Source organism: Halichoerus grypus, chromosome 4, assembly GCF_964656455.1.
Source record: "Halichoerus grypus chromosome 4, mHalGry1.hap1.1, whole genome shotgun sequence".
Taxonomy (NCBI): domain Eukaryota; kingdom Metazoa; phylum Chordata; class Mammalia; order Carnivora; family Phocidae; genus Halichoerus; species Halichoerus grypus.
Window position 1 is genome coordinate 128233906 of NC_135715.1, and position 27855 is coordinate 128261760.

The 27855-nt window shown below is 37.4% G+C and overlaps 1 protein-coding gene across 12 annotated transcripts in view; it reads right to left on the reverse strand.

Moving 5' to 3' along the window:
• The window catches only part of COBLL1 (cordon-bleu WH2 repeat protein like 1), a 159673-nt gene that overhangs the window by 53190 nt on the left and 78628 nt on the right, over nt 1-27855 (reverse strand). For 9 of the 12 annotated variants that reach the window (XM_078070908.1, XM_078070915.1, XM_078070907.1 and 6 more), the window contains exon 3: nt 7653-7838. The exons of 1 other annotated variant lie outside the window; for it this stretch is intronic. In XM_078070908.1, coding sequence (XP_077927034.1) covers nt 7653-7838 — 186 coding nt within the window. Of the gene's footprint in view, nt 1-7652; nt 7839-27855 lie in introns of those variants that run through there. 2 more of the 12 variants (XM_078070914.1, XM_078070913.1) reach the window with 2 other exon arrangements.

Here is a 27855-nt window from a genome sequence, read left to right on the forward strand (position 1 = left end):
GAATTATCCCCCTGGAAGCCAAATTACTTCTAGCAAAAACAACAATTCTGTTTTGAGGGTAACTATCCCATGTTGACGTACCAAACGGCAGTTGGCTAACAGGTTCTACCCCAGAATCAACCCAGGAAAGATGCCTGTGCTCCTATTTGCTAAAGCAGGAAAACATGCCCACAGTCCACCCAAAACTTGAGCCAAATTATTAAAAGTAGAAAAGGATTGGCTGAATTTGGTCATCACTTCTTCAATCAAATAAGAAATAGTATTGTCCTCCTCCATATCACCCCATCACTTTGAATTTGGGTTTATTCTATTATTTGAGAGGCTACTGTGCATTATTATTTTCAGATTTTTTTTTCTCTTATAAAATAATTTCCTGGGGGCGCCTGGGTGGCTCAGTTGGTTAAGCGACTGCCTTCGGCTCAGGTCATGATCCTGGAGTCCCTGGATCGAGTCCCGCATCGGGCTCCCTGCTCGGCAGGGAGTCTGCTTCTCCCTCTGACCCTCCCCCCTCTCATGTGCTTGCTCTCTCTCATTCTCTCTCTCTCAAATAAATAAATAAAAAATCTTTAAAAAAAAAAAATAATAATAATAATAATAATTTCCTGGAGGGCAGATATTTTTTTTAAGACTCTAAAAACTCTCCTTTGAAATGGAGAAATCCCTATGAAATTTCCTACTCCCTTTAGAAATAAATGACAATTCCTCATATGAATTTCATATCTATTACCTCATTTGAGCTCACAACCACCACAAAAGCTACTCCCACTTTACGAATGAAAAAAAGTTGAGGTTAGAGAAGTTACATGACCAGATAATGAAGAACATATACACAATTAAGGTGCAGTCAAAATTAGAATTTCCTGAGTCCTGACAGAGCTATCTATATTTTAGCCTCATAATACCATAAATCAGGATTCAGGATGGAGTGGATGGTTTGTAACAGGCTAACTGCTATCTGCTACAGTTTTACTTCAAAGAATGATGACATCACTAAATCACCCCCTAAATCCTAGGGTGACTCTTTCTGCATTCATGACACCTATTGGGGTAATCTTGTCCTAGATTTGCTACCTGCTAGATAAGGCAAGATGTCCGTTTTTGTGTTTCAAAGATCCAACTGGATATCAAAAATGAAGGTCATGGTTTACCAAAGAGCTCTCAGATCAGCAAGATGTCTAATAACTGCCTCAGTGATTTTCCAACCCCTGGAAGTGTTTAAACAAAGCCACTTACCAATAGGGTGGCTATATAATTTATCATCCAATCTGGGACACCTGAGAGTGAAAGGGGGGCACTATTTGTAATTAACCTGGGATAATAGGTATAAACAGGGACTGTCATAGGCAAATGAGGATGCATGATGATAAGGACTTATTATGAATAGATAGATTTCAAGTATCTGATAGGGGCTGAATTCTATGAATAAGATTCTTCCTTATTATGATTCTTTAAATCCGCCTTAGTAACCAGTAAAGCATTATACCATTTTCAATGCATCCTCAAAACTGAGTTGAGCTGAATTAGTTCTCGCTGCCCCTTACAAATGTATACCAACAACCCAATTAGACTTACCAATGATAGTATGGGAACTTTTAGAACACTCCCTGCAGGGCTGACATTTATTTATCGTATGCTAACCAACCTAGTTCAGTAATGAGTTCACAAATGAACTAATGCTCTCTAACTATTCTTATGTGCATGAAATGAAGGGGATCAGGTACATAAAACAAATAAACCTAATCTCAAAATTGAGAATGCTTACTGAATTATGCTATAGGAAACACTTTGAAGAAAGTAATAGAATTAAGATTTGAAGACAATAATAGATTAGATCAGTATTAAACTGACAAAAGTTCTTACATCAAATGCTAAAAATAGGTTATTTCTAAAAGTAAAAAAAAAAAAATGAAATTCACCACTTTAGGCTAAATCTACTCGGTCATTTATCTTGGATATTACATTCACAGTCATAAATAATTACCTTCGCAAAAACCGTGATTTAATAACATACCTATTAAACACACATACACACCGCTTATTAAAAAAAAAAGAGTACTATAAATATATCTCACTGCAATTGGGACAATTCAAATATGGACAAAGGATAAGATAAAATTGTATTGACACAAAAGTTAGAAATCATTAACTGAAAAAAGGATAGGTTAACAAGATAGCATGTGCAACATGATATCGGTAAAAAAAAAAAGTGACTATATAGGTATGTGTGTACACATACATTTGTGTGTGTCTGTGCATGTGTGTATGAATAAAAGGTTATATACCACAATGTTAATAGTTGTAAGCTGCCTGTTTAATAATGACATGGTGTTTTAACTTTTTTAGCTTATCTGCATTTTCCTACTGTATATAATAGTGTCCAAGTATTGCATTTGTAATTATAAAAAATTAAAAAGAAAATTAACAAGGATCATTGTTATAAGGTGGGGATACCAGGAAAGAAAGGAGAAGAGGGTAGTCCACCTAGGAATGACACTCAGAGGACATCTGTGAGTATTCTGTCACCTTTTCCCAACCAACCAGGAGAGCAATCAGCCCACAGAGGCTTATGTGCTCCCTGGCTCAGGGCTGTGGAGGGCAGAACTGGAGCCCAGATTACAGGATTCTTCAGTCTCACCAATAAAAACTCAAGCAGCTCTGGTATACTAAAATACTTTAACAGTTAAAATTCTGTTATTTTAAGCAGCTACAACTGAATCAGTACCTAAACCAAAATTTAAGAATTCTTAGGGAGTTCAACATGATTTGTGCCATGGAATGGATTTTTAGCAGTGTGTTCTTGAAATCTATTCAGCTATTATATATTTACTACACGTGTCATTATTTGTCACTTTTCAATAAATGTAAGTATAATATGAAATTGTGAAACTCTTCCGAGATCCATACTGTTGTGTTATTGATTTTTTTTTTAAACAAAACTGACCCACATTGATCCAGTATTGTCAATTTTCATAGTCTACTTTTTCCAATAGGTGGCACTGTAATCCACGTAAACCATTTCTGAGCTAGTTATCTGACCCACCCAGTGCCAGTCAAAACTGGGCTTACTCTTAACTCTGCTATAAACCAGTGCTGTTGGACAGGTAAATCAGGTCACAAATCATGTGTATCGTGCCTCTGGGCCATTTTACAGGCAAAGGCAAGAAAGGTGAGATGACTTGCCTGAGGTCACACAGCAAGTTACGGAATCAACTATAGGGCCCAGGATTTCTAACTTCAAGTTCTATGCTTTCTTTATTTGTGTTTTCATTCATTTCATTCTCAGATTTGCTCAAATCAAAACAAATTTCTACTTATGGTAGAAGCATAAAAGAAAAATGTATCTTTGTCTATCATAAATGGTGTTGATTCCATTCCTCCCTGTTGTAGGAGAGAGAGTGTGAGCTATACGATGCTCTCTCCACCGGCTAAAAAAAGGGGATTAATGTCAATCTTTTACCAAATCTCCCAAATGAAAACTATTTTTAAAGTGTCCCAAAGAGAACAAAGGAAAAAGGAACACTTATTTAGTGAGGATTAATTGCATACTGGACAGACACATGACTATAAGGTAAGGATCCAGAATGATAGGCAAACATACCCACATATTTCCTTCTTCTCTGTAGTGTCTATAACAGTTTAGCCCATAAGCTCATTTTCATTAAAAATTCACTTTGCCAAGTACCTGTAGACACCATTACTTATGCTGTTGCATAGTGCAGCATTTCCTGAGGAGGGCAACCCCTAGACAGCTTATCTCTAACAGCAGTATCCTTTAATGCTTACTTTTAGCAAAGCACAGAGCAGCTCTGCCTGGTGAAAAAGGTTGTTTACTCTGCCAGCACACGCGCGCGTGTGCACACACACACAGATATGTTTATGTGTGTATATGCATATATGCACACACATATATATATACACATTATATATATATATATATATGCTACATACACAGACACACACAGACACACACACACTACAGTAAATATTTTAATTCCATTTCCCTTAAATCCAATCATCCATGACAGGAACACAGAAATGCCCAGGGTTTGCAGGCTGGCACTGTAGCTACCCTCAGTGTAAGCAAAGGATTGCAAAGGCAAGATGGCAGACAAAGGGTGACTTTTGGTCCTTAAAGAAGCATTATCATTAAGCTCTAGTACCAAAAGATTGGTAAGTCAGAGCAAGGTTATCGACCTAATTCAGGACAAGTTTTTAGTTTCCCCCTGAGCATAAAGTCTATTACCACCTCTGACCTCATTGTGTTCCCTAATCTGAATAAGCTCTTTGGTGAAAAATCAATGTACAAATAAGGGCATTCTCCTGAAGATAATGCTATGCGTTCAAATTCCTCCAAATGGAACATTCTGAGCATACCTCTGCATAAGTTGTATAAGAAGACAGAGGGAAACTTTCTAAAAATCTTCCCCAAGAAGACATTTTGGGGGAAAAAATATATATATTTACATATATATATCTATTTATATAATTAATATATATATATCTGAAAAGTTAAATGAAGCATATGACAAGTTTTCTAAATATTTATTCCAGTCTAATACTAATATTATTCTTCAAAGGAAATGCATATAAATAATACTATCAAAATAAATATCATACACAAGGAATATTTAGACAAATTAAGAAAAGATGGTCCCAAAAAATTCTATTAAAGACCGTTCACAGTGACAATATGGAACTCTGATTTATCTAAGAAAACATTACATATATAAACTTATTTAAAATTACTCTTCCTTAATCTCCCACCAAATTCTTGTACTATTTTGTTGAAACTTTCCCTATTCCATTTATAGTAACAAAGCCAAGAAGAAATTTAAGTTATCCATGTCATGGGTTTTCACTTTCAGTAGCTAACATTTGTATTTTGCACAGTTTGTTGTTATAGTTAAACACTGTTTTGTTTTTTAAGCATGGGCCAACCATAGCTACAACATTCAAGATACTCCAAAATATACTTTTTTTTTTAAAGGTTTTATTTATTTGAGAGAGACAAAGAGAGCGAGAGTGAGAGCAGGCATGAGCAGGGAGAGGGACAGAAGGAGAGGAAGTAGCAGACTCCTCACTGAGCAGGGAGCCTGACGTGGGGCTCAATCTCAGGACCCTGGGATCGTGACCTGAGCCGAAGGCAGACGCTTAACCGACTGAGCCACCCAGGCGCTCCACTCCAAATTATACTCTTAAGATATCCCAAATTGCAGCTTAAAATATTTATAATCACTCCTAAGAAATCCCGAATCATACAACCACTTTTAATCATAAACACTTAATATTAAAAAATGAGTCACTGCATCTACAACTTAAGTCATTCCTGAATGATAAAACAATTAAGAACAAGTCCCTGAATCAAACCCCCTAGTGAAAACACCAATATGAAACAAATTCTGCTCTCAGGAAGATTTTTCGGCCCTAAACAAATTTTAAAAAGCAATCAGAATTTGGGACATAACTTCCTTGCTGTCTACGTGGAAAAATTGTCTTTATTTAAAAGATCCTAGGAAAGGAACCAGAGACTATCCAAACAAATGTCTCTTCAGAACATACCATTTAAGTTGTTACCTCCAACTACATAAGAGTTTAGGGAGGGGTGCCTGGGTGGCTCAGTCGTTAAGTGTCTGCCTTGGGCTCAGTTCAGGGTCCCAGGGTCCTGGGATTGAGCCCCACATTGGGCTCCCTGCTCGGCGGGAAGCCTGCTTCTCCCTCTCCCACTCCCCCTGCTTGTGTTTCCTCTCTCGCTGTCTCTCTCTGTCAAATAAAAAAATAAAATCTTTAAAAAAAATAAAAGAGTTTAGGGAGACAATATTCATTTTAATGTATTTATTAAATGCCTATTATATTGCAAGAAACTGTGCTTAGCACTATGAAATAATGATACCCCCATGGATCTTGTGGTTTACTCAAGAAGACAAGACATGCATATTAATTATAGCACAAAACAACATATGATTAACTCAATGGTATAAAATGTCAAGAGAGTTTGGAGTTGGGGGTAACTGTTCATTCTGGGAAGATTAGGAAGCCTTTATAAATAAAAATCTCACTTGAGCTACATAAATTAACTGGAGAAAATGTGGGTGGTAAGGTACTCCAGATGGAAACATTTTCAAAAAGGTGTGGACGTGGAAAAGTAGACTCTAGAACAAAAGAATCCTGCGGCTGAAGCTTAAGATATTCAAAGGGGAGGAGGGAAGGAAAATTCTACCTAAGAAGAAAGTCTGAGGAATACTGGTGAGGAAACCATTGTTACCTCTCAGCATCAGTAAAGAACTAGGAAAAATACTGACTTTTTTAAAAAGGACTTTGACTTCAGAGGAAATAAGAGGAACTGCCTTTATTACCCCTAGTCACATCCATTATCATTATTATTTTTAAACCAGGGTAATATTATTTCAAGGACTGAAGATGACAGCCAGAGTCTCGAACTCACAAGATGCCTTCCTTACCTAAACGAAGCACAACCCAGGTGATTACCTGCCTCTGAGCTGGAAGCCCACCAAGGACAATCACAGATTTCTCAACCTCCTCAATACAATTCAATGCATGATCTCCAAAACCACTCTCCATACAAAATAAACGGCAAAATGCAACTTACTTAAATTTAATGAGAATTTAATACACAATACTGTGTATTGTTTGTTAATGCTGAACCTTTCTATTTTCACATACTTTCAATAATTTGTGAAGTTACACCTAAACTTGATGGTAAATCTTAAGATTAAGGTTATCTTGAATGAGAGTTTCTTCTAGATAAAACCACACTGTAAGAATGCAACACCCAATATGTTGCTTACTTATTCTTTTGTTCTACACAAACTCACACACACACATTCTCTCTCTATATACAAAGGTCAAATCAGCTTAGATTTCTAAAACAGGACTCCTGATAACAAACGGGCAGTTGAAGGTGAAAGGTGGAACAAGACCAAGTATACAACTCATGTAACTTTCCACTTCAAAATGAAATGGAAAATTACACTTGGCTTTATTCCATTTTTCCAATTTTTATGCAGTTATTAAAAATATCAGTCTCCCAAATCACATTTTCACTTCTTGCTAGGTTAAAGTTTAATTTTACATTTCTATTAAACTTATCCACATTTTTAGTACATTAATGAAATCATTCAAAGAAATAAAAAATCCTACTAGTTTTACACGTAGATTTCTCTCTTTTGATACATAAGAAGAGTATGACATTTTAAGAGTACTTAGCAACTTCTGCAAAATCAAATTTCAGAGATGCAGCTTAAAAAAAGAAGGAATAATTTGAAGAGGAAGGGAAAGAATTTTCTTATAGGTCTGGTTGGCTTTCTAAGTTGGACTGAACAAAATTAATATAACCAATGACTGTTCATCTGGGAAAGACTTTTTTTTTTTTAAAGAAAACTTATTAAATAAGTAGCAAAAGAAAAAAATCGTTCTAAATTTCAAGAGTCACTTGACTGGGATTGTGGAATTCATAGCATTGGTGCTAAAATATTATTAGAAACAAGTTGTCACCTTTTAGCATATTGAATAGATACCTGAGTGATGAATGAAGTATTTTGTCAAAGAAGAAATCAAGAAGTACATATATAACAGAGGGTATCAATGACAGAAGAAGAAAAGGAACTCCTGCTCTTTCATTTACTGCATTGTACCTGCCATGAACAGTAGTCGATTTGATAATATCCCCAGGTAGCACCACTGAGAGTTCAATGTCTTTATCTATCGTGTTTTCTTTCTGTTCCATGATGCAAGCAGAGGATTCTACAGGATCAACTGAAGAGGCATCAACATATCTGGTCTCAGCTGGAGGACGTGGTGCCTTGGCTTTTGGTTTTCTCCTTAAATAAAAACAAAACACAGAAAATAAAATCTATCGATTTTTAAAATAACTTTCTAATATGATCTAACTTAATAAAAACACAATGTGTGTGTCCATGTTTTTCACATCTAGAAAAAAAAGTGCACCAAAATGTTTACTGTGTATTAGGGATGTTGGAATTAAGGATTTTTTTTTTTTTTTTGCCTTCTTTAATTGGCATTTTCTTTTGTTTCAACAATATGACTACATCATTTGGTAATAAAAAGAAACATGATAATAAACAGATTTGATATTCACCTCCATTAAGTTCAATTAATGTGGTTTTATTACAGTAAAGCAAGAGTGTAACATTTTCTTTGATGAGATAAACTGTAAAAATCCTTACTGTGTCAGGATGGAGATCAGCATCTAATTCTTACACCTTATAACAGCTCTTACCTATGTGCCTTTCATTCTATTTGTTTCCAATCTATTGTGTTCTGCCTCTCTATCCAGATAACCCCTACCTACTCTTTGAGGTCTAGCTGAAACTACCCTCCCCTCACCCCTCAACATAGACAGTCTCTCCCTATATAGCATATACAACACATTCCATAAATTTAACATCTTTTCCATTTTTTTCCTGGGTACCAGTTTCCTCTCTCTGCCCATATTTATAATTCCCTGCAAGAAAGAAGAATGCTATATTTTCCACTGCACTTCGCAATGAACAATGAACTGTGATTGGTTATTTGATAAAATATATTTCTGCTTCAGTGAAAAAAATTCTATCAATAATTACTCTAATAAATGTTACAGTGTCACTATGACTACCTCTTAACCTATTTATAACAGAAACAGGTAGTAGACATCCTGAAAAAATTCACATGGGCCAATTCAATGACTTGATGGGTTGAAAAAATAAAACATAAATATAAATATAAAGTAACTACTAGTAATGACATATACCTATTTTTAAGTAATGCAAATTAAAGCTTTTGAAAATGTTGCCTTTATGAAAAGCTAATTGCTTTTCAAAGAATAACTACTACCGCTTTCCAGAAAAATATAAAGTTTAATTCCTCCCTCTCCCCATTTCTTACACAAAGTAAAAACCAAACAAGATAAAAGAGCTTCTTTATAATAAGTATGTAACATCCACCCATTTAGTATTTTCAAAATTTAAGGTCTCATAAATCCAAGCACCTTTATGCACTTGACAGCACGAAAAGCAGAAACAAGTTTCCTACACTGTACGTTAATTTTCTAAAATAACAGGCCTTCAATTTTTACGAGTATAATTGCAGAGATATAATGCACTTGAGAAAATACTTTTCACACTAGTGACAAAAATGAATTTTTTAAAAGTTACAATAAATTTAACACATTTATAAAATCTATATAAAGAAAAACTTTATCCAATTTCAAAATGTTTTTAATATGTAGAAATTAACTACTCGTGTATTCAACATACAATTACCCTGTAACAGACAATTATGTAGCAGATTCAGCTAAATACTGGGGATGAAAAATGGTAAGACCCAGTTCCTACCCCAAAAGAGTTCAAACCTCCAACGGACTAATAGATAGATACAAAATCATGATAAAGTTTGATGATTCCTCCAATGTAGGTACACAGGTGATGGAAAGAGAAGCTCATGGAAAGAGAAACTTTCCTAGGAACCCAGAAATGTCTTACAGATGGGAAACATGAGTTGAGTTTAGGGGAATGAATAGAAACTCACAGGAAATAAAACAAGAAATAATTGATATTTCAGGCACAGGACATCAAATGGAGCCATGAAAGAAACTGGTACTTCACAGAACTGAACAGTTTGGTAAAAATCCACAGAAAAGTCAAAGGAGGTGGGAAATCAGTGAATCAATTTCTTAAAACTTTGATAAACAAGAGAATTCAATAAAGCAGCTTGGTATATAAACACGCTAAAGTCAATGGCCTATATAAACAAATGCAAAACTAGTCAGGAAGTATAATAAAAAAAAACTTATTTTACAAGTGCAACAAAAATGAATCTTAAAAATTGTGAATATATATAACAAGAATTTTGCAAAATCTGTATGAAGAAAATTTTAAATGCCAAATATTCACCTTGGATCTCTCCCTTCAAATCCAGATTTGTAAATCCAACGCCTACTTGACATCTGGAGTCATATGACTAACTGGAATCTCCAACTTAATTTAACTTCCGAGTCCTCTTCCCAGCTCCTCCAAACCAAATCCTTTTCTCTCCAAGTCTTCCCATCTCCGTAAATCACAATTCTTCCAGTTGCTCAAGCCAAAAAAAATCCCCTAACACAGAGCTGGCAATCCAATCCATCAACAAACACCTCTGTTCAAGCTGCTAAGCGGTCTCCCAGCTCCCAGCATTGCCACTTTACATTCTATTCTCAACAAAGCTGCCAGAGGGATCCTCTGAAATCCTAAGTCAGATCACCACACTCCCTCTCATTCCCTCCAATGACTTCTGACTTCACCCAGAATAAGACCTGGAGTCCTATAATTTGTCCTCTCTTACCTCTGGTCTCTCCAATTTCCTCTCTCCCTGGGCTCATGGCCCTCCACTACTGTGTCTCTTGCCCTTTCCTTGAATACACCTAGGATTATTCCCACCTCCTTTATTTTTACTCCTATAACATTCCTGACTCAAGATCCTCACAGGGTCTGCTCCTAACTTTAAGATAGTACCTCTATTTGTTTTACTTTTTGCCTTAGGGCTTATCAGCTAGTAACATAGTTGTTTATCATGTCTTCTTCTATTAAAGAGTAATTAATTACATGACAGTAGGGACTGCCCTGTGTCACACATATTTGCAAATGCACAGAATTTCTGGAACAATGCCTGCCACACAGCAGACACTCATTTATTGAATGAATGAACGAATGTTTACATCAGTGATTATTCCGCACAAAAGAAGAGGTACCTAAATGCATATAACTGGGAAGAAAAAGTTGCCCCACCAAGGAAGAGAATGAGTTTTTACATCAGAATCACCTGTTGGGTTTTTAGACACTGATTATATTTTATTTTTTAGATGAGTACTAAAAAATACACACGGGATTTATTAGCAAGAAATAACTGGGAAACTGAGGGCTTTAAGGGTTTCATCAGGAAGGCTGAAGAGAAGCCCAACTGCCACAGGCAGGGAGGTAAAGCAGCCGGGACAACTGTTCACAGCGGACTTGGATTCAGAGAGTGGCAGCACTGGGGTCTGACAGGTACCTCCCGCTGCCGCCATCCTCTGCCCAGGGCTGGCTTTCATCACTCAGGCACTTTATCATCTCCAAATGTGGCCCATCCCGGTCTCCATTTGAAAGCCCTCCCCATCCTCTCCACCTTTACACATATTCTTTATCCTTCAAGGTCCAGAGTGAGTCAAATTCCTTGGGATGTCTTTCCTCTCTACTGCACACCACAATGAACTCTGATTAACAGTTTTAACGTTCTATGTGTGACTCTTATTTCTTAAAGTACTTTGAGTCTGTGATGAAAACTCATCTTCAATTACTAAAGATAAGCCTCCTTATAAAGGGAGAGCAGAACAAAGCACTAGTTAAAATAGTAGTTACACAGAACTTCTATTAAGAACATCTTGGGGGCGCCTGGGTGGCTCAGTCAGTTAAGCGTCTGCCTTCGGCTCAGGTCATGATCCCAGGGTCCTGGGATCGAGCCCCATGTCTTTGGGCTCCCTGCTCAACGGGAAGCCTGCTTCTCCCTCTCCCACTCCCCCTGCTTGTGTTCCCTCTCTCGCTATGTCTCTCTCTGTCAAATAAATAAATAAAATCTTAAAAAAAAAAATCTTGGTGTTCCCTATTATTCAAATAATAAAGTATTTGTCACATTTGGCCATAATAATTGGAAAGCATATTGGTCATCAGACCAAGACCTTCCTACAGTGAACCAGAAATTCAACTGGGGTAGATGCAATGTCTAAGTAATTAAATAATGAATTCAAAGGAAAAATTAAGTGTCATAAAATAGATGAGTAACCTTAAAAATTCATAGCAATGAGAGTATGCTGAAACTAGCTTTGTGGGGGTGGAAAGGTATACTTCATAGAGAAGAGATATGTGACTCAGTTCTTGAAAGAAAAGTAGACTTTAGGCAGGCAGAACCTGTAGGGTCATTTATATGTTGGTTCTTTATTGTGATCCATTTATATTAAATTTGGGAATGTGTCTGCAAATTAAAGTTTGCTTACTACACAATGTAGTCTAGCGAGAAGAATACTGGGTCGAGGCCTGGATTTGGTCTGAATCCTGAGAAGCTTTTAGACTTTAACAGCCTTTTACTCACCAGCAAAAATTTTAAAATACCTTTTACCTACTCACATCTCTTCCAATGTTCTTAATTTTTTGATTGAGATGCTTTGAAGCAATAACAAAATTAAATGTCACCCAAAGCCAAAGGTATAGTGAAAATAATCAAAATTTATAACCTAATCCAGGTGTAGGAAATTCTGGTAATACCAAAAAAAAAAAAAGACATCAACATGCAATAACAATTATAATTTACTGCTTAAGAATACTAGTTTTCATTAATATTTTAAAATCACAGTAAATGTCATTGACGTGCCCCCATCCCTTTTATTTTTTTAAGACTTTATTTATTTGAGAGAAAGAGAGCAGGAGCAGGGCGGTGTGTGTGTGGTGGGGGGGTGGGGGGAAAGTGCCCATGGAGAAGAAGTAGACTCCCTGCTGAAGGAGTAGCTTGACACTGGGCTTGATCCACAAGAATCCACCCTGAGCCTGAAATTATGACCTGAGCCCAAGGCAGATGCTTACCCACCCGAGCCACTCAGGCAACCCCCCACCCCCACCCCATCCCATCCCGTTTAAATAGGAATGTTTGAGCCAGTTTTCCTACCCAGGGGATTTTCACATAAGCTCTTCTTCACCAGTGGCCTAGGTTGACTATCAGTTTTCACACTATAGAGCCTGCTACCCATAACAGAAAACAATAGCAAATTTCACACAAGGGTGGTGCAGGGGAAGTTATACTAAAAAGATACAGAAAACTCCTCTAGGTCTGGATAAAAATTCATTAATCAAGGCTTAAAAATAACAAGACATAACATCACAAATGAATATGGTGAACTGAGTAGTATTATTTACATCTATACTCTCATTTACAATTGATTTACATATGAATGCATGTTTCTGTTTGAAGCACATAATTGTTTTCCCCCCTCAGCTAGAGGTATAATTGGTATACAAAAAAACTGCACATTATTAATGTATGCAATTTGATAAGTTTGTATATATGCATACACTTGTGTTGCCATAATCAAGGTAATAAACATATACATCATCCCCCCCAAAAAATATTGCCTTATTCCTTAAAATTATCTCAATATTATATTCAATTTTCATAATGAAAATTAAGGTACAATTTCACACTAGGCAATAACATTTTTAAAATATCAAAACATAATTTTAACACAGAATTCAATCGGTATCCTATTACTACTGATTGGTTTTTTTATCACTTGATTTATAAAGCACTTCAAAATCATATGCCCATTTTTTTTAAAGATTCATTTATTTGACACACACACACACACACACACACACACACACACACACACGGAGTGGGGGAGGGGTAGAGAGGGAGGGAGAAAGAGAGAATCTTAAGCAGGCTCCATCCCCAGTGTGGAGCCCCATTATCAGTCTCTAACCCTGCCCAGGCTCCTTTCCTGCCCTTTTCTCTTTCTACAACTCTCACCTCCAGATGATTTCATCAAACTCCAAGGCTTTAACTATCATTTTTTAAGTTGAGGACTCTCTCAAATTCATTTTCCCAATCCTGACCTGTTTATTGAACTCTGATCTATACGCCCAATAGTTTCATGGTCATCTTCATTTGGATGTTCAATATGTATCTCATAACCCATACTCTTGATTCTCCTCTCCACCCCTCATCCTCATTCTCATCCAAACCTCCCCCACTCTTCCCCATGCCTGTAAATGGCACTACACTAAACATCCCATTAACTCAAGCAAAAGTCCTAGGTATATTTTGATTCCTCTCTGTCACTATTGTCTATTTCCAAGCCACTATCAAGTCCTGTGGGCTCTTAACTCTAAAACACACCCTGAATCTGTGTACTTGTCACCAGCTTCTCTGTTACCACCCTTTCCTCTTATGCCTTAAAATCTACTCTCTGCAGTAGTCAGGAGTGATTGTTTAAATATGTAAATCTGATCACCTCCCACCTATGATCCTTCACCAGCCTCCAAATGCACTGAGAATAAAACCCAAATTCTTATCCTTGGCTTCCAAGGCCCTAGATGAGCCATCTTGGTGGCTGTCAAGGTATGATTTCAGAGCAGAAGCAGTGGCGCCAGGCACCTTGTTAGAAATGCACATTTTCAGGCCCTGCCTCAGACCCACATAAACAGAAACACTGGGGGTAGAACCCTACAACTTGCATTTGACAACTCCCAAGTGATTCTGATGCATGGGAGTCTCCAAAAGCACTGACCTAGCCTCTGCAAACCTCGGAACTCCCCTCAGATTACTCTGTTTCAACTCCATGTGTAATTCACACAGCTCCCCTCAGATTACTCTGTTTCAACTCCACGTGTAATTCACACTGGCATCCTTTCCTTCCCAAAATAGGCCAAACCCTTCCTCTCTGAGGATTCACATGGCTGCTCCCTCTATCCAAAGTGCTCTTAACCATAGAACTTCAAATTGCCTGCTCCCTGACCTCATTCAGACTGCAGATCAAATGTTTCCCCTGATAGAGGTATTCTCTGACCACACAAAAGACAAGCCAGTGCCGATCTCCACCCATCTGTCCCTATTTGTCACGTAACTGTTTTGTACTCATCACATTTATCACTATCTGATATCATCCTGTTCATTCATGTATTCACTTGTGTATTATTTGATGTAGCCTCTAGAATGAAAATTCCATGACAGCTGGGACCTGGCCTTTCTCATTCTCTGCTAGCACCTAGAATGTTAAGTGCAGCAAGACAGGGTGGTCTATAAGTGTTTATCATTTAATTGAGGGAAGAAAAGAGAAGAGGGAGGGTTATATCAGTTCCATGAGTTCACAGGAGAATGACAGCTTGGTGGATTGCTGAGAATCAACTATTTTGTGACCAGTCAGAGATATAAGAAGTTCAAAGAGACCAACATAGGTAAAAGTATTCAATCCTCAGTAAGACTTTAAATCTCCTCCCTATTGGAGGGGGTGGGAGGACAGGATTAAATTGGAACAGACTGAATTCTAGATTGGAAAGAAATCTCCATTTTGCCCAGTAACTTGCTGTGGGTCAGAACTCAGATGTTTATAGCTATAGCTTAACGTGACCAGTGAGGACCGTGATTAATATGAGGGAAGAATAACTTAATGGAACTCCTCTCTCGGATACGTCTGCCATAATGTACCAAATAAAGAGGCAAAGGTATTCTTCACATCAAAGTCAGCACTTATTAAATGCTAGTGCTTTCATGTCCCCAAAATGCCTCCAACGGACACAACAGAAAAATAAAATAGCTTCATCCTATTTTATTACCACATCATCAACAACAGAGAACACTCGAGTGCTGACTTGGTGGTGGAAACTGCCCTACTAACTCATCCTCACAGCCCTGTATACAGTAAGTGTGCCCATTGTCATGTTCCAGATGTAGAAAACTGATGTGCAGCGTGTTTAAAGAACTTAACTATCACTGCTGGAATGGAGATCTAAAACCAAGTTGTTGGATTCTAAAGCCAGTGCTCTTAACTCTTATACTATATCATCCCTTTGGGAGCTGAAACATTCATACAAAATAACAACAAAAAATGAATGAGCAAAAGCCAAGTGGTAGAGAAGAAAACCATGAGCTGTTACTTAGTATCTACCGCTAAGCACTGTGCAGGAGCCTTTTTGCTACATTTAATTTCATGAGGCAGTGGTCACTGCACTTTAACTGGGGTTTATAGAGGTTAAGAAACTTGCTCCAAAGCACACAGAACATGGTACCAAACCCTCTCGATAACCTTAACAAGGTTAATCCCTGATATTTAAATAGGAATGCAGATGCTAGATGTGCAAATGCCCACTCACACCTACAGAGACTGCTACTTCTCCAGGTGGAGTTGTGGACACAATGTACTGGGAATCAAAAAGCAGGGGAGGGTCCTAAATGCTACTTGTGTCACCTTAAGTTAATTATTTCTCTGGTCCTCCATTCCTTCATTTACAAAATACAGGTATCAAACTAGATGATCTCAGGCCCCTTTCCACATCTAACATAACAGAGATCCGTGCATAATAATGTTTGGAGACCGGAAAATGGCAGCTCAGATATCTTAGACCTGAGGGCAGGGCACACGTAGTATTTTTGCATGCCATCTAGCCTGCATACTACAGTAGTACTATTGGTCACCAAAATGGAGAAGGAAAAGAAACTTTCTGTGATAATTTACAAATAACATTTGATTGAAAGAGTGGCATGGACAGAAACCCCATGCCCAGGGAGCTCTTTCTATTCTGAGAACACTCTGGTCCTGGTCAGGAAAGGGTCTCTCTCCTCTGAGTTCACAGGAAATGGTTCCATATCCAAGTGCCTTTCTCTGTCTTGGCATACACACTAGGAAAAAATGATGAACAGAGTGACAAACTCAAAAAACAGTTTGAAAAGCCTCTGGTTTCAGTCTCCCACACTCAATGCTTTCACATTTCAACACTCAGAATACAAGGTACCTACCACAAGCCATTCATCACTTCAGGGTTTTTGTACTCACTGCACCTCCACTCAAATCTAATCAATAATCCAAATCCAAATAATCCAAATATCCTGGGTTTCTATCACCCTAGATTTTTTCCCTTCTCCCCAGAACACACACACACACACACACAAAGTGCATTGATTTCTATTATCTTAATTTCCACTTTCCTGTTCCTTCCAAGTATCATTTTATTTCCCTCCTTCCTTTTGCAGCCAAACTTCCAGAACTCTGATACCCAATATGGTAGCCATGTGGCTATTAAGCACTTGAAACATGACTAGTGTGACTGAGGGATTATACTTTTAGTTCAATTTAATTTCTACTTCAAAACCGACACTTGATTCAGTTGCATTTAAGTATATTTGGAACTCAGGTGTGTGGATCTATTTTTTAACTATAAATTTTATGATAACTAAATACAGATCAAGTCCTTCGAATGAAAATATAATACCATCTAGGGCTCCTGGGTGGCTCGATGGGTTGGGCGTCTGCCTTCCCGTTATGATCCTGAGGTCCTGGGATGGAGTCCCACGTAGGGCTCCTTGCTCAGCGGGGAGTCTGCTTTTCCCTCTGCCCCTCCCTGCTGCTTGTGATCTCTCTCTCTCTCTCTCTCTCTCAAATAAATACAATCTTTAAAAAAAAAAAAAAAAAAAGAGGGCGCCTGGATGGCTGAGGCGTTAAGCGTCTGCCTTCGGCTCCGGTCATGATCCCAGGGTCCCGGGATGGAGCTCCGCATCAGGCTCCCTTCTATGTGGGAAGCTTGCTTCTCCCTCCCCCACTCCCCCTGCTTGTGTTCCCTCTCTCGCTGTGTCTCTCTCTGTCAAATAAATAAATAAAATCTTAAAAAAAAAAAAAAAAAAAAGAAAATATACCATCTGAATGGAGATGTGCTGTAAGTGTAAAATACACACTGCATTTTGTAGGCTAAGTACCAAAATATTAAATATCTATTTGTAATATTTTTATATATCGATTACATACTAAATAATTTTTTACATGCTTTGTTAAATGACATATATTACTGTGATAGAGAGCCTCTAAGATGGCCCCCAGTAACCCTGGCTCCTTGTGTAATCCCCTCTCATTGAATGTGGGTTAGATTTAGTGACTCATGTTCAGTGAGTAGAATGTAGCAAAGAATGTCACTTCTGAGATTAGGTTACCAAAAGACTATGGTGTCAGTTTTAGACACTCTCACTCACTCTAAGGGAAGCCCGCTACCATGTTCTCAGCTTCCCTTTGTCTCTGGCCAACAGTTAAGGAGGACTTGCAAACTGCCAACAGCCATGACTGTGAGCTTGAAAGCTGATCCCACCTAGGCTGAGACTTGAGCCCCAGATGACCTCTTGATTACAGCCTCACCTCCCTAACCGAATCTAGAGAAGTACGATTCTAAATAAACCCTCCGCCTCAGTTCCGGCATCAGGCGATCTGACATACCCGCTATGCTCAAAAGCACCCACTGGTCATGCAATGCACAAAGAGGACATTCTCTTTGCAATCAACCTCTCTTTGGATGCCTTGTCTTTCAAGACCCTTTCTTGTTTTACACATGGAAGTTCTTCTACTTTAAAATCTTTCAGTATCTTGTTTATATTTATAGTAGGACATTTGTACAGATCCTTTTGTTCAATAAGTAGCTATGATGAGCTATCACACTTAACACACTACGTAGATGAAGTGGGGTAAATCCAAAGAAGTTTTCCCTTCTAGCACTAACAGTATGGTAGAGAGAATAAAGAGAAAGCCAAATAACTAATTACAGTAGAGGAATAAAGTACCCCAGGCTGCCTTGTGTCTTACAGCATAGTTTTCAATGTACCCCACCTTATCTGCCAGAACAGATTTTTAGAGCAGAAATCATGAATATATTTTTTTGTATTTTTGATGAATACATCACCTTTTTCAGAGTATGCTCAATTATTTCTTAAAGAATGAACTATTCAACTATAGTTTTCATTCGGTTTATTCATTTTTTATTATATCCCTCTCAAGTCTTCCTTTTTTTTTTTTTTTTTTTTTTACTACTTTTAGGAACTTCGCAATTGTTTAAAGTGAGGTTCAGGGACATAAGAGAATCTCTTTGTAATACCAGGTCTTCCAGGATAAATCAGCATGAGTAAATGAAGCTTTTGTGGCTTAGCTGTCTTATACCCAGAAACAGAAGGGGCTCCCTTCTCCTATTTTAATCAGATATCCATTACAATAGCAGAAATAAAACTTCCAGAAGTTATTTCTAGTGAGGAAACATTTAATATTCACTATGGTAGCCAGCTAATGAAATGCTAAATAACATAATTCACACTCCCCACTCCCATTCTACTTATCACCAGGTGATTTCTGAGAAATTTCTTCAACATTTAGTGATATCCAAGAACATTCTCAATACCAAAAGCCTTATTTCTAGTCTGTATTTTGTTTATATATCTAAAATAGCTAAAAACCACACAACATATCACATTTTATCAAAGTCGCTAGGACAATAATTTTACTGTTTCTAAGCCAAGGTCTTATCCACACACACACACACACACACACACACACACTCGTGATGCTTGAGATCATAAATGCATAATTTGGTTTTCACCTTCTTTGGTTGGAGGGGTGGGTATCGGTGGTATGGCAGGCGGAAAACAAAAATATCTCACTAGATGCATATAGTATAATTTCCCTGTGACAACATTAAGACACTACATGTAGAAAAGAACAAGGGGATAGAAAAAAGTATACATTTGCAATTAAAAAGGAAAAAGAACCTACATATGAATCACTAAGAGGTACTGATAGAGTTCCAGATTTTGAAATAAGTCAGAGATCTTGGTTTGTGCTTGGGTCTGCGCTTATTAGTTAGTTGGTCATTAATCTCTCTGAAACAATTTCTTCAGTCACAAAACTGGACAATATATCCCACCTCACAGGGTTGCTGAGAGGGTTAAATGGGTAATGCATATTGTCTAGCCCAGTGGTTCTCAAACTTGGCTACATGATAAATCCATCTGATAAGTTTTAGAAAACACGGACGCCTAAAGGTCCCCCTCCCAGAAATTGATTTAATTGGCTTGGGGGAATTTTAAAATCTCCCCAAGTGATTCTAAAGTGCAGCCAAGTTTGAGAACCACCAGTCTACCATAATGCCTGACATATAATAGGTATTCAATTAGCGTTGAGGATATACCTTCATAAGAACTTTGTAAATGCTGAAACATTGCCTGAAGGCTGCTACTTAGGTCAATCCATTTTGTATAAATTTAGGAAGGTCTCAGAATCACTGAATATAACAAATCTTAAAAGTAGTCTAAAAAGTTTTGTAATAACTTTTCTAAATCTAAACCTCCATAGTATTTTTGCTTGCTTTTATCAAATAAGGAAATTCCATACAAAAGAAAGCCTAAATCTCCCTTGATATTTTCACTGAGGTATAATACAGAAAAATGTACAGATATAAGTGAGTACATTCTTTTGTTGTTGTTGTTGTTAAAGATTTTATTTATTTATTTGACAGAGAGAGACACAGCGAGAGAGGGAACACAAGCAGGGGAAGTGGGAGAGGGAGAAGCAGGCCTCCGGCCGAGCAGGGAGCCCGATGGGGGGCTCAATCCCAGGACCCTGGGATCATGACCTGAGCTGAAGGCAGCCGCTTAACCGACTGAGCCACCCAGGTGCCCCTAAGTGAATACATTCTTCTTCATATATACACACTCAAGGAACTACCACACAAAGACAGACTAGAAAAATGTATCTATAAATTAAAAATTAAATATTTAATTTCTCACCTGGTCCATAATTGTTGCTGCAATTTCAGTTTGTCTCTGGGCTTTTCTAAATACCTAATGGGGATGTTTATTTTATGCAAAGTTAAGAAAGTCAAACATCAACAAGCGGTAGGATAAGGAAAGCCTCCAGTAGAAATGTGCATATCAAAGGAAGAGATAAAAAAATTCATCAAAACAAATGAGCAAAGTTGAAAAACAGACTTGAAAGCAATATAAACAATGAGTCACAAGACAGTCAACAACATTTATTGGGCACCCACTGTGTGCTCAGTGCTACAGAAAGAAACTGGGTAGATTAAAGAAATACCAGGAGGTCCTCAGATACCAGTAACTTAAAAATGAAATGAGTCCACCTGAACAATTTCAAAGATAACCTAAAAGAACCTTACAAAAAAAAAAAAAAAAAAAAACTAAATTAACTGAATGCCTATCTAGCTCCAAGAACTAAATTTATTTAGCAAATAATTTCCCTCAAAAACAAATTGAAACTCTAAATCCATGCCCCAGGGCTCACTTGCTGCTCCATTTACTCTATGCATAGATAGCCGTCTGCCTAGTAAGTAAGAAATGTCAGGAGCAACCGGGCTCAGCATTATCTACTGAAAGCTTCCTTTGAACCTTGTTAATTGTTACCTTGCAGGCAATGTATATGGGACAGTCAATGCAGTTTATGAAAATTAGTCTGAAAAGGTAATAAAAATGTGATTGACACTACAATCAAAAAATTCAAAAATGATTAACAAAAACATGGGGACAGAGAACTATGCAACACCTCTTGGACCTCCTTTTTCTTTGCCACATAGAAATTAAGTATAAAAAACCCTATATATTTCCACTTTCTCAAAACAGGTTAAATGCTTACAAAAACTTAGAGTTACTGATTAAATTTAAGATAAAAACTTATCAACAGATTGTTTCATCTTATTATGTCTCTGAAACAATAAAATAGAGAAATTTTCACCACTAAAAGGAAGTTCAAGAGCTCTTAGTTGCAACCAAAATGTCCTCCAATAGGTAAACAGACAAAATATGGTACATCTGAAATATTATTCATCACTAAAAAGAAATTAAGTATTAAGCCGTGAAAAACCTTGGAAGACCCTTAAATGCGTATTCTAAGTGCAAGAAACCAGTCTGAAAAGGCTACACTGTATGATTCCAACTATATGACATTCTGGCACAACAATGGAGATAATAAAAAGATTAGTGGTTGTCAGGAATTATGGGGTGAAGTCAGGGGGGGATGAACAGGTGAAGCACAGAGGATGTTTAGAGCAGTGAAAATACTCTAATGATACTATAATGATGAATACATGTCATTATATATTTGTCCAAACCTATAGAATGTACAACATCAAGAGTGATCCCCAATATAAATTATGGATTTGGGGTGATTATGAGGTCTCAGTGTAGGTTCATCAGTTGTGACAAATGTACCACTCTGGTGATGGATGTTGATAATGAAGGAGGCTGTGCCTGTGTGGGGACAGGGTACATATGGAAACCCTATGTACATTCTGCTCAACTTTGCTGTGAACCTAAAACTGCTATAAAAAAAAAAAAAATTAAGTCTTTAAAAGAAAGTTCTTAGATGGAATACTTTCCCGGTTTTCAAGTATGCTAGGTAAGGAACTAAGAACCTTTAAATGTGGATATTATAATTATTAAAATATATACACTTAACGTATGTTACTTAGTGGGGATGTAGATGTTAGCCAAGCAAGCACACTAATAATAGATTAACCAATCTTTTTTTTTTTAAGATTTTATTTATTTATTTGACAGAGAGAGACACAGCGAGAGAGGGAACACAAGCAGGGGGAGTGGGAGAGGGAGAAGCAGGCTTCCCGCAGAGCAGGGAGCCCGATGTGGGGCTCGATCCCAGGACCCTGGGATCATGACCTGAGCCGAAGGCAGACGCTTAACGACTGAGCCACCCAGGTGCCCCTAGATTAACCAATCATAAAATGAAAGCAAAAGTCACCTTCAAGTCACAATTTCAATAATCTCTCAAATACAGGCATAACTCAGAGATATTGCGGATTTGGTTCCAGACCACCACAATATTGCAATATTGCAATAAAGCGAGTCAATTTTTTTATTTCCCAGTGCATATAAAAGTTATACTTAAACTATATAGTATTCTAAATGTGCAATAAATAGCATTATGTCTAAAAGACAATGTATACACCTTAATTAAAAAATAGTGTATTGCAAGCCTTTCTCAAGAAACAAGAAAAGGGGGCGCCTGGGTGGCTCAGTCGGTTGAGCGACTGCCTTCGGCTCAGGTCATGATCCCGGAGTCCTGGGATCGAGCCCCACATCGGGCTCCCGGCTCGGCGGGGAGCCTGCTTCTCCCTCTGACCCTCCCCCCTCTCATGCTGTTTCTCTCTCGCTCGCTCTCTAATAAATAAATAAATAATCTTTAAAAAAAAAAAAAGAAAGAAACAAGAAAAGTCTCAAATACACAACCTAAACTTACACCTAAAGGAGCTGGAGAAAGAACAGCAAATAAGGCCTAAACCTAGCAGGAGAAGAGAATTAATAAAGATTAGAGCAGAAATCAATGAAATAGAAACCAAAAGAATAGTAGAACAGATCAACAAAACTAGGAGCTGGTTCTTTGAAAGAATTAATAAGATCAATAAACCCCTAGCCAAACTTAACAAAAAGAAAACAGAAAGGACCCAAATTAAAAAAAAAAAAAAATCATGAATGAAAGAGGAGAGATCACAACCAACACTGAATACAACTATAAGAATATATGAGCAGCTATATGCCAACAAATTAGGCAACCTGGAAGAAATGGATGCATTTCTAGATATGTATAAACTACCAAAACTGAAACAGGAAGAAATAGAAAACTTAAACAGACCCATAACCAGCAAGGAAATTGAAGCAGTAATCAAAAATCTCCCAACAGGGGCGCCTGGGTGGCTCAGTTGGTTAAGCGACTGCCTTCGGCTCAGGTCATGATCCTGGAGTCCCTGGATCGAGTCCCGCATCGGGCTCCCTGCTCGGCAGGGAGTCTGCTTCTCCCTCTGACCCTCCCCCCTCTCATGTGCTCTCTCTCATTCTCTCTCTCAAATAAATAAATAAAATCTTTAAAAAAAAAAAAAAAAAAAAATCTCCCAACAAACAAGAGCCCAGGGCCAGATGGCTTCCCAGGGGAATTCTAAACGTTTAAAGAAGAATTAATACCTATTCTTCTGAAGCTGCTTTAAAAAACAGAAATGGAAGGAAAACTTCCAAACTCTTTCTATGAGGCCAGCATTACCTTGATCCCAAAACTAGAAAAAGACCCCACCAAAAAGGAGAATTACAGACCCAATATGCCTGATGAACATGGATGCAAAAATTCTCACCAAGATACTAGCCAATAAGATCCAACAGTATATTAAAAAGATTATTCACCATGACCAAGTGGGATTTATTCCTCAGCTGCAAAGGTGGTTCAACACCCACAAATCAATCAAGGTGATATACCATATTAATAAAAGAGAGGACAAGAACTATATGATCCTCTTAAGAGACGCAGAAAAAGCATTTGAGAAAGTACAGCATCTTTTCTTGATTAAAACTCTCCACAGTGTAGGGATAGAGGGAACATAACTCAGTATCGTAAAAGCCATACATGAAAGCCCACAGCAAATATCATTCTCAACGGGGGAAAACTGAGAGGTTTCCCCTAAGGTCGGGAACATGATAGGGATGTCCTCTCTTACCACTACTGTTCAACATAGTACTAAAAGTCCTAGCCTCAGCATATCCCAAAGATACAAATGTAGTGATCCAAAGGGGCACCTGCACCCCAATGTTTATAGCAGCAATGTCCACAATAGCCAAACTATGGAAAGAGCCCAGATGTCCATTGACAGATGAATGGATAAAGACGATGTGGTATATACATATACAATGGAATATTACTCAGCCATGAAAAAAAAAAAATGAAATCTTGCCATTTGCAGTCATGTGGATGGAACTAGAGGATAGGTATTATGCTAAGCGAATTAAGTCAATCAGAGAAAGACAATTATCATATGATCTCACTCATATGTGGAATTTAAGAAACAAAACAGAGGTGCATAGGGGAAGGGAAGGAAAAATAAAACAAGACAAAATCAGAGAGGGAGACAAACCATAAGAGACTCCTAACCACAGGAAACAAACTGAGTTGCTGGAGGGGAGGGGGATGGGGAGATGGGGTAACTGGGTGATGGTCATTAAGGAGGACACATGATGTAATGAGCACTGGGTATTATATAAGACTGATGAATCACTGAACTCTACCTCTGAAACTAATAATACACTATATGTTAATTGAATTTAAAGAAAATTAAATTTTAAAAAATACTATATTGCTAAAAAATGCTAAACATCATCTTAGCTTTCAGTGAGTTGTAATTACTGATCACAAATCACTGTAACAAATAATAATGAAAAAGTCCGAAATAATGCAAGAATTACCAAAATGTGACACAGAGACACAAAATGAGCAAATGCTGTTAGAAAAATGATGGCAATGACTTGGTCAATACAGGGTTGCCACAAACCTTCAATTTGTTTAAAAAAAAAAAAAAAGGCAGTATCTGTGAAGCACAATAAAACAAGGTATGTATGTATGTACTTTGGTAAATATTAAACAGCATTTAGTCAGTCTCTGTTAAAGTTTTAAATCTTTGTTGGGGAGTGGTGTGTTAGAGTGAACCACATTCAAACAAAACTTTCACTGCATACTAAAAAAGAAAAGTCCTTGGAATGAATTTTCCTAACTAGAGGTTTTATCAAATACTGGCTAGAAAAACTACTTGGAAATAGTGTCTCAAACTTTGGAAATATTAAAATCTAAAGTAGCACATTATAAAAAAAAATTGACCTAACGCTGATCTAAATGTAAAATATAAACTTATAAAGTGTTTATTAAAATACAAGAGAAAATACTTGGGACCAATGCTTAGGCAAAAGGTTCTTAGACATGACACTAAAGACACAATCCATAAAAGATTTTTTTAAAATATCGATAAACTGGACTTTATTAAAAGTCTGAACAGACCTTGTTAGGAGGATGAAAAGACAAGCCACAGAATAGGGGAAAATACCTGCAAGTCATATACCCAAATGACTTATATCCAGAAAATATATAGAGAGCCCACCAAACTCAATAGAAAGAGGGGCGCCTGGGTGGCTCAGTTGGTTAAACGTCTGCCTTCAGCTCAGGTCATGTTCCCAGGGTCCTAGGATCGATCCCTGCATTGGGCTCCTTGTTCATTGGGAAGCCTGCTTCTCCCTCTCTCTCTCTCTGCGTGATGCTTCCCATGTGTACCCATGTGCATGCACACTCCCTATCAAATAAATAAAATCTTTAAAAAATAAAAATATAAACTCAAGAGAAAGAAAACAACCCAATTATAAAATGGGCAAAAGCTCTGAACACTACCAAAGAGGATATGAATGGCAAACAGGCACATGAAAAGATGTTTAACATTATTCTCCATCAAGGAAATGCAAATTAAGACTATGATGAGATACCACAATGCACCTAAATCGAAAACTACTGACAACTTTAAGTGCAGACGAGAGTGTGCAGAAACTGGATCTCTCACTGGTGGCTTGTAGAACGCAAAATGGTACAACCACTTTGGGAAAGATTGGGAGTGTAATATGAGGCTAAACACACATATCATATGACCCTGCAATCTACTCTTGGTATTTGCATGAGAGAAAAATAAACTTATGTTCATATAAAACCTGCACATGAATGTTTATGGCAGCTGACTCTGTAACAACCCCAAACTGGAAACAACCCAAATGTGCTCCAGTGTGAGAATGAATAAAACAAACTGTGGACATCCATATAATGAATTCCGCAATAAAAAACAACAAAGTCTTGATACACTCAACATCTCAGATGATCTCAAGGGCATCACGCAGAGTGAAAAAAGCCAGTCTCACAGGGTTATGTACTGTAAAGTTCTATTTATGTAAGAGTCCTAAAGTGACAAACTTAAGGTCACAGAATACAGATCACCGACTGCCTGGACTGAAGGCAGGGTGTGACTGTTAAGGGGTGATACAAAGGGGTTCCTGTGCAACACAACAGTTCTGTATTCTGATTGTGGGATGTCACACAAATCTACATGATGTAGTAAAAAGTCACAGAATTATAAATAAAAACAAATAACAATACATAATAAAGAATGCCTGTAAAAGCTGATGAAGTCCAAATAAGGTCTGTACCTGACTTGATAGTGTTGCACCAATGTCACTTCCCTGGTTTTAATAATGTATTATGTATTATAGTTATGTAAGATATTATTATCGGGAGAAGCTTGGAGGAAGGCATAGGGAAACTGCATTATTTTTGCAACTTTTAGCAAATCAAACTATTTAAAAACAAAGTTACAACAAAAATAGATTATCTAAGATAGTGATTCTCAAACTTTTGATAGGCATTAGAATCACCTACGGAACTTGTTTTTAATTAGATTTGCTTGAGTGGGGCCACATTGTACCTATTTAATAGAATCTATATATAGGGTCCAGGTGATATATACTGGTAATCCAGCACATTACACTTTGAGAACCACTGGACTAAAATAAAGGCAAAGGTATTGGAAAAATATGATCCCCTCAATACATATTGTTCTATTTAATGGCCAATTACTAAACAAGTCCTACCTACACAGACCCTTATTCATAGACTAACTGAACTAAGAGGTTCTCATTTATAGACACAGTAAAAGACATGCAAATGAAATTAATTCTTTATCTATTTTAAAAGCACAAATACTATTATTTATAACACAAATCTGATATATCAATAAAGAAGTGAAAATGCTGTTATAAGAAAAAAATACATGCTATTAAAACAAAGAGATGTAGAGGAAACATATCCACAATAAGAAACAAGGGCCACATTTTTAAATGTCCATTAAAGGTCCTTTACCTGTACTTCTATATAAAAAAAACTATTGTTGGCAAATCACACACACATTTAACAAGCATCAAGGCATTTGATTTAAAAGCTTCTTTTGTTAGAAAAAAAAAAAACATGAAAAGACCCAGACTTTATTCCATATGTAACATAATAAAAATTAAAACCCAATCTGTTAAAACATCATTCAATTATTCTCCCCTAAGAGGCCATTCACAGGGACTGGTAAGAGAAGCACATTTCAAACCCCAGACCCAGGGCTTTTACATTTACATTGGGTGTCTCTGTCCTAAGCAGCTACTAGGCTTCACCTTACCTCAGGGAGGAATGATTCAGTTTCCCAAAGTCTCCCCCTTCATCTTTTTACCAAACGAAATGCAGCAATAAAACAGAATAAATCAAGTCTTGGAACACCATTTCTGAAAGCCTGCTAATCTTGATCTTTAAGAGTTACTACAAATTCCTTTTTTTTTTTTAAAGATTTTATTTATTTATTTCACAGAGAGAGACACAGCGAAAGAGGGAACACAAGCAGAGGGAGTGGGAGCGGGAGAAGCAGGCTTCCCGCGGAGCAGGGAGCCCGATGTGGGGCTCGATCC